This window comes from Carya illinoinensis, chromosome 4 (genome assembly GCF_018687715.1).
Source record: "Carya illinoinensis cultivar Pawnee chromosome 4, C.illinoinensisPawnee_v1, whole genome shotgun sequence".
Lineage (NCBI taxonomy): Eukaryota > Viridiplantae > Streptophyta > Magnoliopsida > Fagales > Juglandaceae > Carya > Carya illinoinensis.
Genome location: NC_056755.1, coordinates 1,629,803 through 1,645,171, shown reverse-complemented (window position 1 = coordinate 1,645,171; position 15,369 = coordinate 1,629,803). Strand labels below are relative to the sequence as shown.

Genomic DNA, 15,369 nt, shown 5'->3' with positions numbered 1-15,369 from the left:
TCTATATATTATTAATTATATATACTCCATTTATTTTCAACTGAATTAAATAATTAACTCGCAAGCAGAATATAATATATAGCCTCTAAATATTATTAAATATTACGTCATAAAATAATAATAAAAAAATGATGAATAACATTTCTTATATAAATTACGTGTGTGTATATATCTGAGATCGAGAATGACTTTCTGGAATATGTGACGCCAACACACACACACACATATATAATTAATGCATGCATGACGAAAATAAGAGGTTGTACGCATGCCTAGCTAGCCGGCCACTTTTCATCCCCCCGTCACTGAGAGATATATTAAAAATACAAAATAATTTTTTAATCATTTATTACTACATTAAAAAAATAAATAAATAATAGCTAACATGAATTGACCCACTTGTAGTAGATCATTTGTTTTTGCATTGTATGGTGGCAAAAACTTGTTGGGATGAGATTTTCAGGAGTCAGGTATTGCCTTGGGAATGTCGCAGAGGGTGGTGGATCTGATATTGGCTAGTTGGAAATGATTTATCGGTAGTCATCGCATTGCTGCCATTTGAAAAATGATTTCTTTATGTTTGATGTGGTGCCTATGGTTGGAAGGGAATTAGATGGACGCCGTTTTGAAAATAGAGAACGCACGTAATTGGGAGAACTTAGAAATATATATAAAATCTCTTATTACACATATATATAAATAAAAACAATTGACCCACTTGTAAATTCGAAACAAAAGTCACAATCTTCTCTTATCTTTGTTATCAAGATATGATCAGGTCTAGTCACTCATTTGAAATCTGTCTTTATACTCATATCTTAATTAATGATTGAGGACATTATAACTTTTATTTATTTAAGGGTCGACTCATTGTTGGCGAAGAAACTGTGAAATGAAGCACCTTTACCTTCCTTAAAGTCATTGGATACAATCCTCCTGGTCCACAAGCTGCGTGTAACTGCCGTGTTTAACCACCTCGTTTTATGAGTTCTTCTACTCATCGTCCTTACATCATACACATGCTAAGGAAAAAAATAAAAAAATAAAAATAAGTATGTTGCGTAAAAATGATGAGTAGAATTTGTCTAGTTTTATACTGCCTGATTTGTCCAAAAGTGACGTGTCCTCCTACTATAAGTCGTCCATTCTGCAGTGTCTGTGTCCGCAATGTATGTACATGATGATTTAAATAGTGTCTTCGCTAAATACAGAAAACTGGTGCTTAAGGAAGAGAATTATCCACCCCCAGTCTCGATGGAAAATGCAACAAAGTTACAAACTCACACTCGGAATTGAATTGGAAACCCACTCCACAATTAGTTTCTTCTGTTTAGCAAGACTACTACATCCCTCAAAAGCTGACACTAAGGACAAAGGCATGAGATGGTACTCAAATGTTATGACTTTCAAACACTAGGTTTGGGTGACGGGTGAAGATGGTTATGGTGATAGGGAGAAGCATGCGGACCATTCGGTATGGAGAGGCTCCTGGTTGGTTGTCCATTCCTTGATAATGATAACCCTGTCTGCATTCTAATGCCATTTCTTGCATTTGGATAAGAACCCATTCGCTCTGCTTGCATGGCCTGAAAGTACGATGAAGAACTGGCCATGTCCTTGAGGTTGGGCAGAGGCTTTAGGGCTTCAACAACTTCACTCATCAGAGGTCTGGCTTTAGGGTCACGGCTAAGGCAATGGGCAGCTAACTGAAGTGCTTTTTGAGCGCCTTTGATTGAGAAGCGACCTTCAAGCCGAGGGTCTAGAAGTCGATAGAACCTTCGCCTCTCTGAAAGGTGTGGTCGTGCCCATTCCACCAAGTTATGTTCTGCATTTGGTCGGCTTTTGTCCATAGATCTACGGCCAGTCAACATTTCAAGCAAAACTACCCCAAAGCTATAGACATCACTCTTGGATGTAAGATGTCCTGATACAAAATAGATAGTATTAGGCATGGACGACTCAGGCAAATCCCTTAAAACCGTTAGTTAGGTCAAATTAAAGACTTCAATTGCTTGATTTACTTTCGGCAAAAGACATTTTTATGTTTCCATACCTGTATCTTTTTCATCATCACACTTCCCTTTGCCCCAAGTGTCTTCAAGCTTTGAACACTTTCTCTAGATTGTTACATGTTTTATCTTTTCCTCAACTTTACGATTCTTTACATGACTTCAACTTGAACCCTATTTATTTCACAGCCTCCACCAACAAAACCTCATTTTTCGTCTATTATCATCTTTTTCCAGGTTCATTTATTTTGTTTGAACCTTCAAGTCAAGCCCTTCCATTCCCTCTTTCAAAATTAAGAATATCACCATCCAAAATGTGTTTGAAGGTACAGTAGAAACACTAGCGGGAACTAGCAGAAGAGGCAGTCATGTGGAAGAAATGTGAAGGTCTTTTTCACGAGTAATATTAGATTAATATGAATTTTTAAACTAATTAAGCTCTAAGTAAGTCCACAAAAGAAATAAAATAACCATCTTTAGCACGAAGAACAAAATTCTCAAAACTTCATTCCAGTATTTTCTGAAATTGTTGAATTGAATTTCAAAACTTTACCATATTCAAGATATATTAGTTTTCTTCATTTAGAGTTTGTGTGGGTGGGTATAAGCATAACGCATATGTTACTATATGTAAAGAAAATTTCTATATAAATTATAAACAATTATGTTAATATAATTCCACAAGTAGCGACATACAGGCATCCAAAAGGAAAATATCTGACTCTGTCATTGAGTGTGCGGAGAAAACATACCAGTGTTACCATACCAGATGCCATTAAATAAAAAGGAAACAAGGAGATCTTTCTATAAATATCTGCAGAAAAAATCTTAGGCAATTTCCTGGATCACGCAGTAACTATTTGAACTAAGACCATGAATGCCAATTCAGTAGCAGCACTCAATCAAATGAAAACAAGACACAGGAAAAGGAGCATAAAACATAACACAGAAAAAGATGGCAAACAGTTTAACCATACTAACCCGTCATCACATACTCTGGGGCAGCATAACCATAAGTACCCATCACTCGGGTAGATACATGAGTTTTATCACCCTCTGGACCATCCTTGGCAAGCCCAAAATCAGAAAGCTTTGCATTGTAGTCCTGGAACAAGTTCCAATTAATGAGCATGGACAAACTTAGCTATTGTCTGCATAATTTGAATCGTAGATTGCATCTTTTAAAATAAGAGAAGAATAAAAAAATAGTTACAAACCGCATCTAACAGGATATTAGATGTTTTAAAATCTCGATATATAACTGGCTTTTCGGCCTCCTCATGAAGAAAAGCAAGACCATTTGCAGCACCAAGTGCAATTTTCATCCTGGTAGACCAAGGAAGAGGCAGAGGCCCTGCTGCATATAACATAATTATAACCCGAGCAAAGAATGAACTTGCCAACTCGAACATCCCCAGTAAAACCAAATTTATGACTTAAAACTGTATACATTCATTGCTTTTCCATAAACAGTTTATATCAAACAATTTTGCTTTCCTTAAGAAAGGCAGTAAAACCTGAAGATTCAACTAACAATTTCTTTGCTTCACCTAATAATATTTGTAAATAGAATGGTGGACTCATATGATAATCTAAGTAATGAAAATTAATACAAAAAGAAAATAGGGGTATCAACAGGATAATGATTAGAAAGCACATGAATTAAGTAGATATTGTCCTTTTAGGAAAACATAATAATAATTAAACAATAAAATATATGGATTTATCATTAGAAAATCAATATATAAAAATCCATATATCTGAATAACTACATCCTAAAAATAATACTTCAACATAGATAGACCACAAAATAAATATATGCAAGAAGGATGGGCAATCCCAGAATGTCAATTGAAATTCATACTTCTAAAGAGGTGATTCTCCAAGCTTCCCCGAGGCATGAACTCATAGACAAGTAACCTCTGATCATCCTCAATGCAATAACCAATTAATTTAACCAAATTAGGGTGAAGGAGGTCACCAAGATAATTAACTTCAGCCTGCCATGTCGAAAAGATACAAAAGCATCTTTGAGTCATAGAAGTGAAGGTAAGAAGCAGCCCAAATAATTTACTTAATAATTAGAGCAAACAAAGGAAGTAATTAAATTTGATAATGAATGTACTTACCAGCCATTCTTTATGACCTTGAAGTCCATCATGGTTGAGGGTCTTTACCGCAACTGTAAGCCCTGCTCCAGGTCTCACTGGAGCAGTTCCATTTTCGTTGATCCAACCCTTGAATACACAACCAAATCCACCCTCTCCAAGAAGACTCTCAGGTCTAAAGCTCCTTGTCGCTGACTTGAGCTCATTATAAGTGAACTTTCGAAGTTGAGAAGCAACTTTCAATCCCTCACCTATGATTGGATTGGATGGAATGCTTTCCTCATTGCTAGTTGTTGAAGATGACACAGCGGGAGCAACTGGTTGGTCTCGGCTGGAATCATTTGTAGATTTACTTTCAGCTGATTCACCAACAGAAATTACACAATCATTGCATCTAATTTAACAAGATCCAGCTAAGCTACATAAAAGAATCTGCAGCTCCTGAGGTCATATAGGCTCGAAAATGTACAATATCCACAAGGAGAAATGCCTCTAAATGCCCGTGACCCCGCACGCACACACATATGCATAGGTAGTTTTGTACAACAAAAACTGATCAACTTCAAGTAAAGCTGGTAGCCAAAATGCATATTTTGAAACAAGCATGTTACAACTACATATGTCGCATTTTTAGGAGTAGCCACCAACCCAGTGTGGTAGTTGAAGGTAAAACAGATAAAGTTAGGAATTGTGGTCAAACATGCTTGCATACTTTTGCAAGTTTGGTAACCTAGCAATATGTTCAATGGCATTTTCCCCCAATGACCTAAGACAACATATACTTTTTGTAAATTAATTGGAGAAGAAATTTTTCTGTACCAATTTTTAAGACAACATAATAGGCTAGAAAATGCAAGCCAGTTCTATCAAATTAGAATGCCATAAGAAATAATACAGGAACAACTCCATGTGGTGGAGTAATTGTAAGTTTCTACACCTTATTGATTAATTAAGCAACAAAAACGAAACAACCATCTAAGTAATTTCAGAGGCAACAAAAAGAAGAATTTAAAAAAAGAAAGTGAGAGGAAGATCACATGGTCATATTTTTGTAAGTTCCTAACCATTCTTATTAACAGGTTATCAACTGTGTTCGTAGCAATCAGCTAACAGTATTAATGCACGATAAAGTCAGTATCCATCAACCATCGCAACTGCATAATGACCCCAATGTGACAGGTTCATGCAGCCAACAAATAAATACTTACGACTGGAGAGTTATCTAATCGCTAGACGCGAGTAACATAATATGCACATCCAAGGTCATGAAAAAGGTTAGATGCGAATACAAAATATGCACTCAAAGCAAAGGACAGAATGAAATATCTAATATGAACTTCAACAAATGGGCTCAAATGTAATGTGATCCTAACAAACTTATTCAAACAATCAACTAATTTCTCCAACTTCATAAAACCGGATAGCAAGATTAATCATTTCAGTACAGAGTAGAGATAAAACAATTGTTTAAAAGCAAATAAAATTATACCATATTGCGTGCTAGTACCACTTAGAGAGTTATCCACGTTGGAACTTGAAGAGATGCAGCTCCCAATGAACCTAAACTTAATCCAACATCCCGTCCCCTCAGCTTCTCCTTCTTTCTTCTTCCTTCCCTTCGATTTTTCCACATCCCAAGCCTCAACCTTAATCGCTTCAGGACCTAATCCCATCACTCAAATCCCTAAACTAACTCCTATATTTCATAGGCACCCCATTCCACCAATCACCACCAGTCCAAGGTTATTTAGCACAATCCCCCAAGCATAATAACATCAAAGTAAACCAAAAAAACACTAGCAATCAAAACCCACCATACAAAGAAAAACACCCGGAAGGAACAACCGATCAAATAATCAAATTCAAGAACACGCATTTGAGCAGACCCAACTTTTAATAAAAAGAACCCAAAAGGGTTTAGAATGTTTCAATAGTACAAATGAGAGACCCAGATAAGAAATGTACATGCAGGACCAAATAAGAACACCATCTACAATAATCAGTATCTTTAAAGAAAGGAATATCTCAATTTGAGCTATGAAAATAGGAAATGGAACGTTTGAACAGCTTAGACCGAAAAATGTAGTAAGCAGTACGATATTCTGGGTCCACTTTTAGCTCGGCAAACAGACACGGGGGTCATTCAATGCCATGTATACGTACTACAAGAGCATCGAGGCTAAGCTAAGAGAACTGAAACAAGCATTGTGAATGTACTTCAGAGAGAGAGAGAGAGAGAGAGAGAGAGGGTTTAGAGTGATGGACGAACGGAGAAAGAGAAGCGTTCATTTTGCGCGAAAAGGAGCGAGGGAAGAGAATGTGGTCTGTGACTGTGTGGTATCAATGTCTGGAGTGAAAGCGTGAAACAGAAGGGAAAGTTCAATTTGTAAAGGGAACAGCCGAACAGTCACTGAGGTTGTGAACTTGTGATTGTGAAGAGAGATGGATGCAGTTGGAATTTGATGTTCGGTCGGCAGCTCAAAACAGGCCCAACACCCAAGAGATAAACCCATGGCTCAATACCCAAATCACATGAACCCAAAACTTTCGTGTTTAAAAAATAAAGTTTTTTAGATTTTCTATATTTGTTTTGTATTGAATTTTGTGAAAGTGAAATAATGAAAATCATTGTCAATTCAATTATTTTGGGATTTATTTTATATTAGAGTCTGTGAAAGTAGTGGGTAGAATTGAAAAGTTGTTTAAATAAATTTTTTGTGATATGTGTTTATTTTTTTTATTCTTGAGAAATTTGTTTTAAATTGTTGTATTTAAAAAATTTATAAAAATGAAAATTGTTTTTTTATAAATAAAGAAATTGGTTTTTAAATTATGTTTGAATTGAAGTTGAGTTCTTCTCCAAGATGATAAGTTTTAAAAGAGTGAAGTTTATTATTAAAAAAATTAATTTTTTTATATAAATCTCGTATTTATATATATTTTTTTAAAATAATTGCTTCGTACACCTTTATAAAATTACATTAAAAAAATCCCTCTCTAAAAATTCCATCTTAATTAATTTTTCTTCTTCTTCTTCTTTTAAGATCTTCAATCTAAACAAGTATATTCTCAATTTTAGCAAAAGAGACCCACTGGTGTATGAATTTGACCCACGGTCTCTATCCTCTACGCATGGCGGGTAGACAGTAATAGTCGAAGAAAAAGACATGAGCTTTCCTACAAAAAGGCTTTGGATTTACCTCTCGTCTCCCTCTCCTATATTCTCACGGTTCCCAAAGGCTTAAATTACTTGACGTAAGGCAAATTCACCATTCAACTGCTCAGTTTCAAGTCGGCTACATCATATTGCACTGCTTCTTCTTCTTCTCTGAATATATTGAACTCCTCCATTTTCTGGGCTTGTGATCTGTAACAATCATTCAATGGTATGGATCAGCTCTGGCTTCAAATACTGCTCGGGTTTCTGCCTTCAGATAGATATCCCGCGTCTTTCGTTGCATAAGAATGAGAATGAGAAAGCTTATTATTTGTCGAACACGTCTAACTTTTCAGAAAATATAATATATATTTATATATATATATATATATATATTTATATATTTGTAGAGATCTATCGCATCCTTGAGTTAAATTTCAACTTCAATTACTTGAAGTTGGATTTCAAAAGTAGTTCCAAGTCCCTTTCTTCTTCTTTTCGGCACTGCCATTTGCACGTTCTTTAATGGTGTGCTGTTAATGAAAACATGCTTTAGGGAGCTGTGAATATTCTTTGTTCTGAGTGTGGAAACAAGAGAACCCACCAAAAAAAATTCAAAATGCCAATTAATTAATGAAGATTCTTTGTTACAATTTTAGCAGTTGACCAATCTCTCAAGCATGTGCTCTGCCTTAATCTTCCCATTTAAAAATAAAGAAACAAATAAACAAAAGAGGGAGAGAAATCTGAACATTGTATTTATGATACGCCCAGCATATCTGCCTCTGATATGATATCAGATAACTATACTAAAAAAGAAAGGTTCCTGTTGGTTTACTTCTGCTTATTCGAATTTTTAATAGCACCTTACACTAACCTATTTATGTTCATCTTATCCACAGGGTTGATGCAGCATCAAATGAGATTTTATTTGGAGAAGAAAAGCAACGAATATGACATCTGCCTTCGCCTTTTCATTACAATTATTGAGGAGTAGCGTGCTTAGCTTCTGGTGTGAAATCTGATTAACCCTTTATCTTGCTTGTCATGTGGAAATATGTGCCAGTTCCGTCAAGTACAAACTGAATGCCTTGTCAAACAATAAGCATTTCTTTTCTTTTCTTTTCTTCTCTTCTCTTCTTATACTTCTTCTTTTCTTTTCTTTTCTTTTTTTCTTTTTTTTTTTCCCCTTCTGGCTCTGACACAAGAACAAAATTTCCTGCATAGCAATGCCGTTTGTATAAAAACGTGTGTAAAGCAATAACTCCTCTAACATCTGCCCACTAATCACTTTTTATTCAAGTACTTCAAACTGCTTTCGTAAATTTCCGAGGTCTTCAAATTAAACCTCCTCCCTATGCATTGGGATCAGATCATCAGGCCCTAGTAACTGTGATTGATGAAGGAAAGCTTACATATCCCAATTGGAAATGCAGTAGATACTATTAATTTTGTACTTTTTTAAGATTAAAGAAATAGTATATACTCCAATGCTTTGTTTAGTTAATGAAACTCCCCTATGTTCCTGCAAATAATAACCCATTTTTTCTATGGTAAGGAACATATAACAATGTGTGTCTGACTGTCTGTTTCGGTGTCTGTTGCTTTGTCGAATGATATGAAGTGTGCCAATAACTCACATTGGATCCGCCACAGAAGGAGAACACAGTTGGATACTTTTCCTTGTCAGATGAAAATTACAAACTTCCCCATCAAAAGCTAATCAAACCAAGGAGAGACTGTTTCCCAGCCCTCCATCTGCATTGTTCTCCTCCACATCTCACTGGCTTCTTTCTTATCTCTTGGAATGCGTGCTCAGAATCCCAACTCCCTTTTCCTAACTTCATTCATTAACTCCCACCTAGATTTTGCTCTCATCCTTTAATCCTAGTAAGTCACTGATGCAGGAAGCCAGCCCCCAATCTTCCTAACCTTTGGAACTTTCTCTAAAGCATTTCTATGCAATTTTTTATTGTCGTGCACTCTGCAAACTCAAGATTCCAAATCACCAAACGCTTAAAAAACTATATAAATTGCAAGGAGAGAACCCATCTTTATTACATGGCCCATGCTACATGCCAGAGCTGGAAACCCACTCACTCACTCAGTAGCACATGTACCTTAACTAGTGATTAATAACTTTGAGAGAAAAAAGAACAAAAAAGTGTACGAGTCAACCTAGCATATATATATCACAATCCACAAAATCATGAAGGGAAAGAAAGGTTTTTCAGAGTTTAATTGCGTTCCCGTACTGACTTCTAGGCCACTTGAAATTGGAGCAGCTAGATATATATATATATATATATATATATGAATCTATACATCATTCTACTGCCAAAACATGGATTCAAACACCCAACCCTTGGACGAACAGTGTTTGTTGTTTGAGACATGAACTTTTCTTCAATGGAAGTGCTGCTGATGCTGCTCGGGCCACGGCCAAAAATTATGTTGGTCTTCAACGCCATTGAACATGTTACTGAAGCCTGCATCTTGAGTCATTTGATCCGTTTTCAGGCATTGGAGGTCCGATGATCTGGATGAGCCTTGGAGGAGTTGGGACATGTTTGTAGGCCTGATGCATGAGGGGAAGATGTGCTTACTGCTTAATCTCGAAGATACTGGGCCGTTCATTACGGGTGTTCTTGAAATATCCAAGTTAATGTCACAACTGTTCTCACTTCCATTGCTCCAAGAACATTCAGTTTCCTTCTTCATGTTTTTGAGCCCGACTTCATTTGTGTCACTTTTGAGAGCCGATAACTGCATCGTTACAATTACAGATGAATTAATGGAGAAATTGAGAATGAGGATACTAAACTTCTAGTTCTTCCAATTTATTGCAGAATATAGTATCTATATCAAATTTATAAGATGCTATAGTTGCTTAGTATAATATCTATTCCTGTGTTGCACTTCTGACACTGACACTTCAGATCAGCGATTAACTAATGAAGCGAAAAGTTAATGAGGGACTCCATCATGATTTGTAGAACCCAGCTAAAATTGAGGCCAGGCAGGCGCTCTCGTAGACACGTGATTGACCAAAATTCTAGCCGTGAAATGTAACAGAAACTATCTCCACAAATTTCGATCTAGAAATATTATAGCCTCATTTTGCGAAAGAAATTTTTTTTACTGATGTTTAAAAAGTATGCTTGAAGCGAGAAAAAGTTTCATTTTCGTTTACTACACTCTCAAGCTGATCTGGAATGCTTAATTAGCTAGTGAAGATCGAGAGGAATAAAACCCAAGAAACTATATATAAGCAAGAAGTAAACATTCCCAGATCGTGAAACTTCAAGTTTCTCTTTCTTATCCAAAACCATATTTCAATCTAAACCCGCATCCATTGATGCAGCAGAATTGATGAGAGTATGTATACCTCTGCATTAAGTTTCTTGTTCTGGGCCTGAAGAGCATCATTATCAGCCTTGACTGCTTCAAACTGTTTCTTCAGGACCTCATAGTCCTTCTCCAATTGCTTGGTCTTCCACCTAGCCCTCCTGTTTTGGAACCATATTGCTATCTGTCTTGGTTGCAGGCCCAAAGCCTTAGCCAGCTGCGTTTTTCTCTCTGGCTCCAGCTTGTTTCCCAACTCGAAGCTCTTTTCCAGTGCCTTTACCTGTTCTAAATTCAGCCTCTTCTTCTTTTCCCCATTCTGCGTTCCATCATCAGACAACTCATCATCTCCATGCACTTCTCCGCACCTGTTGTCAATACCCGAAAACGACATCGATCTGTTCATCAAGAAAGGCACACCACCTGCAACAGTATCAGACCACATAAATGAAACCCATCAACCTATTAAGCATATGAGAGAGAGAGAGAGAGAGAGAGAGAGAGAGAGAGAGAGAGAGAGAGAGAGAGAGAGAGAGAGAGAGACCATGATAGTACTGTTGAGGAGGGCATGAGGGGAGGGTGTTGGAAGAAGGGAGGTGGTCTTGATCTTCGTGAGTTTGGAACATGAAACTATGAGATGATGGGAAAGCCATGTCATTAGAAAATATCATGCATGCTCTTTGCTTTCTGGATCTTTCTGCACCAATTTATGTAGCTGTGGGTTATGGTCTGGCTCTCACTCTCATGGTGATGACAGGTCCTTCTGAAAGAGGAGGTGAGGGCTGCAGAGACTGATCAAAGACAGCGATTTTTAGGTTAGAGAGAGAGAGAGGGCAACGAGAGGTGCAAATTGTGTAATATATCGCAGAAGTGAGCTTTCGTGGGCCCACCCTCTGTTCTCTCCCTCTCCCTCTCCCTCTCTTTTCTCTCTCCCATATGGAAAGCATATAAATTAATTAATGCATGGAGGAAGGATAAGCTCAACTCAAGATATCAAGTTCAAGTAAAAAAAAAAAAAAAAGACAGATTTACTTCTAACAGAGAGAAAATCATCGTTATTCGTTTAGTAACCTGCCAGAAGTTTGGAACTCGAGCTGTAAGAGGTGAAATGAGTCGAGGACGTTGAATCTAGCTATTCCCTCTTTCTTTTTTGTTGCTCAACAGTATTAATGCTGATATGGTGGCTTTCAATTTCATGTTGGTTATCATGGGAAGAAAGCAATACTTGTTTTATATTAGCTTTCTACTCTGCTTAGAGTTTCCCACTTTTAGATGCAAGTAAAAAATAACATTCATTGCCTGATAATTTCTCAATTAATAAGGATCGAAGAACTTTCATGTACTCTTAATGATAAATCATTAAGCATTCCAAAAACTGTGAAATCTAGTACGGAAATATCCTGCTCATGTTGGTTGTCTCGCAAGTATGCTTCCATATAAGACATTCACATCATCAATGAGCCTGCAGCCGAAAATTAAGTGTTTGCTGACCACCACCAGCATAAATGAATGCCACTAGCTGGCTATTTTTCTTTTTAAAAAAATAATAATATATATATATATCAACCGTGCCATAAAAAACTAAAGAAAAATGTTCCATGTTCCAGTTTAAAACCCTCTGGTAAAACTGTAAAGAAAAAGAAAACTGAAAAGCACGAGAATAAGGACAATAATAACATGGAAAAATCTTCTTGTCATCTTCACACTTCACACACCACATTTATTTTAATTTTTCAAATAACATATTTATACTGTTCCAACGAAGGTAAATTGTCAGCAAATGCTTCCACAGGCCATGCATGTGTGACGAGGAAACTTGGGAACATGGATATCCAGAATCCAAGGAAAGAAATTGATATTCAAGTCTGTAGATTTCTCATACCCATACTAGAAAAATATATCTGCAGTAGACCTTGCATTATCAATTATTAGATATGCTAGTCTGGCACTGGCTCGAGAATTTTGGGTATTTTCTATTCAAAATATCCATATTTTGTGTTTCCTCTCGACTTCTAAAAACTGAGTAATTATTAAGTAATTATACAACACGACTCGTAGTACTATTCTCATCCTATTACATCATGGCATGTCATTAAAAGTTGGTACTTAAGTAATTTTAATGCATGACATATTATGATAAGGTGAGAGTACGACATCACTTTTACTCTTGAACTTGTGAATAATTGTTCCTCACGTGTACTAGCACTCATTTTCTTGAATGTTTTTACACAACATGTTATCATTGCTATTGTAAATTCCCTAGCTCCATGTTACTATTCAATCAAAATAGGAACATATCTCCCAATATTCCTTAAAATTCTCCTCCCTCTTTCACGTTTTGAAAGAGTAGCTAGCTAGATAGATTGGTCTTTCTGTGGAATGATCAGTATGATGAGATGGTATGTGTGATTTATATATCCATCGAAGGAGGAATCATTTTGTTGCCTTTTCACATCAATCTCGAATGTGTTAAGAGATCAGGAAAGTAAGAGACCCACCGTCCCCGGCCAATTCAGAAATTTGTGGTGAGGAGGAAGTGGGGGATGGGATGTTCTGAAGGTGTGGGGTCCTACAATGCACAGCCTTAGCCTGGCCTGCGACAAAGCTTTCCCACATGCCTTTATTGGAAGTTTAAGGGGGGAGGGGTACCCCTTCGGAATAGGGGTGGATCCATGTTATTTCTTGTTGCTGATCACCTCAAAAAACAATTAATTAAAGAAAGTGCTCTGAATCTTCTCTCCACATGCCCTCCTGTTCCCATGTGCCTCTGCTCTATCTCTCTCTTGGGGATTCTTCAACCACATACACAGCTAGACTTCTTTGTTCTTATGTTTTTCGTAGGGTTCTTTGATGTCAAGTGGTTCTTCTGTGTTTCTTTTTTCTTTTTCCCTTTTTTTAAGCTATAGGGCTTGAAGTTAATTCACCTTAAAGATAACATAAATTGAATAAAGTTCAGAGCCATGACGTTTAAAGTCGTTAATGATGTGTGTTAACAAAGTAATTAGAGAGCAAAGCACATATTTCCAATGTCCACAAACTTTGGCTTTGAAATAAATTAATGCTAATTAGAAAAGTATATGTATTTTTCCCTTTAAAGTTTTAAACTATCACACAAAAATGATATGGGGGAACATCAGTGGCACAGCATATGCAAGTGGGGCACCAAATATCTTGTATTGTACCTAAATCTCCTAATCTTTCCCTTATTGTAGCTGTAACATAATACATTTGTGAATTATGTATAAGAGGTTATAGTGTAAGCACTCTATAAGAGGGATGGAAAGAATATCTCAATATATCTGTGAATAGTAATGAAATGTTTTAAATTAAGATATTTTATTGTGTTTTAGAAAAAAAAAAAAATTGAATGGAAATATTATAAAATTAAAAAATTATTTGAATATAATTTTTTAATATAATTTTGGTTTTAAAAATTTTAAAAATAATATTATTTTTTGTGTTTTATTTAGGAGTTTAAAAAATTTATAATAATTAAATAATAATTAGATGATTCCACTACTATTCAATTGGAAGAATTATTTCCTTTCGATATTTTGGAAGTTGAGATAAAAATATTATTTAAAAAAATTATAATGATTAAATATTAAATAGTTAGCTTGTATTTTGTTTTTGTAAATAACCTTTGTGATATGAAAAATTCTACTTATCATTCTCACACCATATACCACACATTTTTTTTTAATTTTTTTTTCTCTTAAAAAATGGGTGGTGAATGGATGATGAGTATAAAAACTTAATTAGTTTAAGAATAATAAAACAAAAACAAAAAACAAACAAAAAAACTTTAAAAAATAAAAATAAGTAGAATGTGTAAAGATGATAAGTAACAAATTAAGCTCAACTCCTAAAATCTGCAATTAGTATAAAAGCAAGCTCATTTAGAAAAGATTCTTCTTCTAGAGTCTTCTTTTTCTTTTTGTAACTATTTGAAATTGAGAAATGCTGTACTGGAATAATATTTGGAAAGTAAATATTTGAAAATATATATAAAAAAAAAAAAAAAAGATACTTGAGATATGTTGTGTTGCTATAAGAGACCTAAAAAGTGATCATTTTCCAACTGGACTTGGGCCGAAGAACCTTTTTTTTTTTTTTTTTCCCTCATAAAATGAAATTTATTAATAGATAATCAGTTATGTTGCAAAAAGTGGATCCTCCCTAATGTGGAATTCCAATAAAGATGATGGAATTTTAATAAGAGGTATGTTTCCAATTACATTATTGGATGCTGCCGATTGTTCAATTTCATGCATGCATCGGTTTTGAGATCGATGTATTTTCACTGCTTCCCCAGTCACAAAATTATTCAACATTATTCTTGTATCCCTTATGATGTCTTATGCTATCCAATCTTAAATATCATCTGGTTCAGATAATGTTGATATAGTTCTTTGGGAGTATCCTTTGAATATGATATTCGTTATAAACAGCTACATAGGTGTTCTAAGATTGCATTCTTCCTCTATTATCTTTAGTTTTTCAAATTTCTTGGACAGGGTACTAATGTGTTTGTTGAACTTTTTATTTTAAGGACAGGTTTAGGGAGTGAGATGAGATAAAAATTTTGTGAAGAGTAATAAGATAGTTTTTAAATAGTAGTGGGATAGTTTGAGTTGAGTATTTTTTAGGTTTTGAAAAAAGATAGAAAAAATGTTGAATAAGAAATATTATAAAGTTAAAATATGGTAAGAATATAGTTTTATAATATTATTTTTGTTTGGAGATTCGA

At 35.4% G+C, this 15,369-nt stretch overlaps 2 protein-coding genes across 4 annotated transcripts; both read right to left on the bottom strand.

Annotated features, from left to right (window-relative positions):
* Window positions 1–1,104: 1,104 nt before the first annotated feature.
* LOC122307227 (serine/threonine-protein kinase PBL34-like) lies at window positions 1,105–6,599 on the bottom strand. 3 transcript variants are annotated; one of them, XM_043119962.1, is made up of 6 exons: window positions 5,625–6,599; window positions 4,139–4,476; window positions 3,874–4,009; window positions 3,227–3,366; window positions 2,991–3,114; window positions 1,105–1,924 (listed from the first exon to the last, which is right to left on the bottom strand). In XM_043119962.1, exons 1-6 carry the CDS (start codon window positions 5,788–5,790, stop codon window positions 1,407–1,409), a joined length of 1,422 nt encoding a protein of 473 aa, XP_042975896.1. In that variant the 5' UTR covers window positions 5,791–6,599; the 3' UTR covers window positions 1,105–1,406. The 3 variants fall into 3 exon arrangements, with proteins under 3 accessions (XP_042975896.1, XP_042975894.1, XP_042975895.1); XM_043119960.1 differs by having other exon boundaries at window positions 5,607–6,596; XM_043119961.1 differs by having other exon boundaries at window positions 3,227–3,363; window positions 5,607–6,594.
* Window positions 6,600–9,279: 2,680 nt separating this feature from the next.
* LOC122307229 (homeobox-leucine zipper protein HAT7-like) lies at window positions 9,280–11,469 on the bottom strand. The gene is made up of 3 exons (XM_043119963.1): window positions 11,164–11,469; window positions 10,663–11,042; window positions 9,280–10,040 (listed from the first exon to the last, which is right to left on the bottom strand). Exons 1-3 carry the CDS (start codon window positions 11,288–11,290, stop codon window positions 9,681–9,683), a joined length of 867 nt encoding a protein of 288 aa, XP_042975897.1. The 5' UTR covers window positions 11,291–11,469; the 3' UTR covers window positions 9,280–9,680.
* Window positions 11,470–15,369: the final 3,900 nt, after the last annotated feature.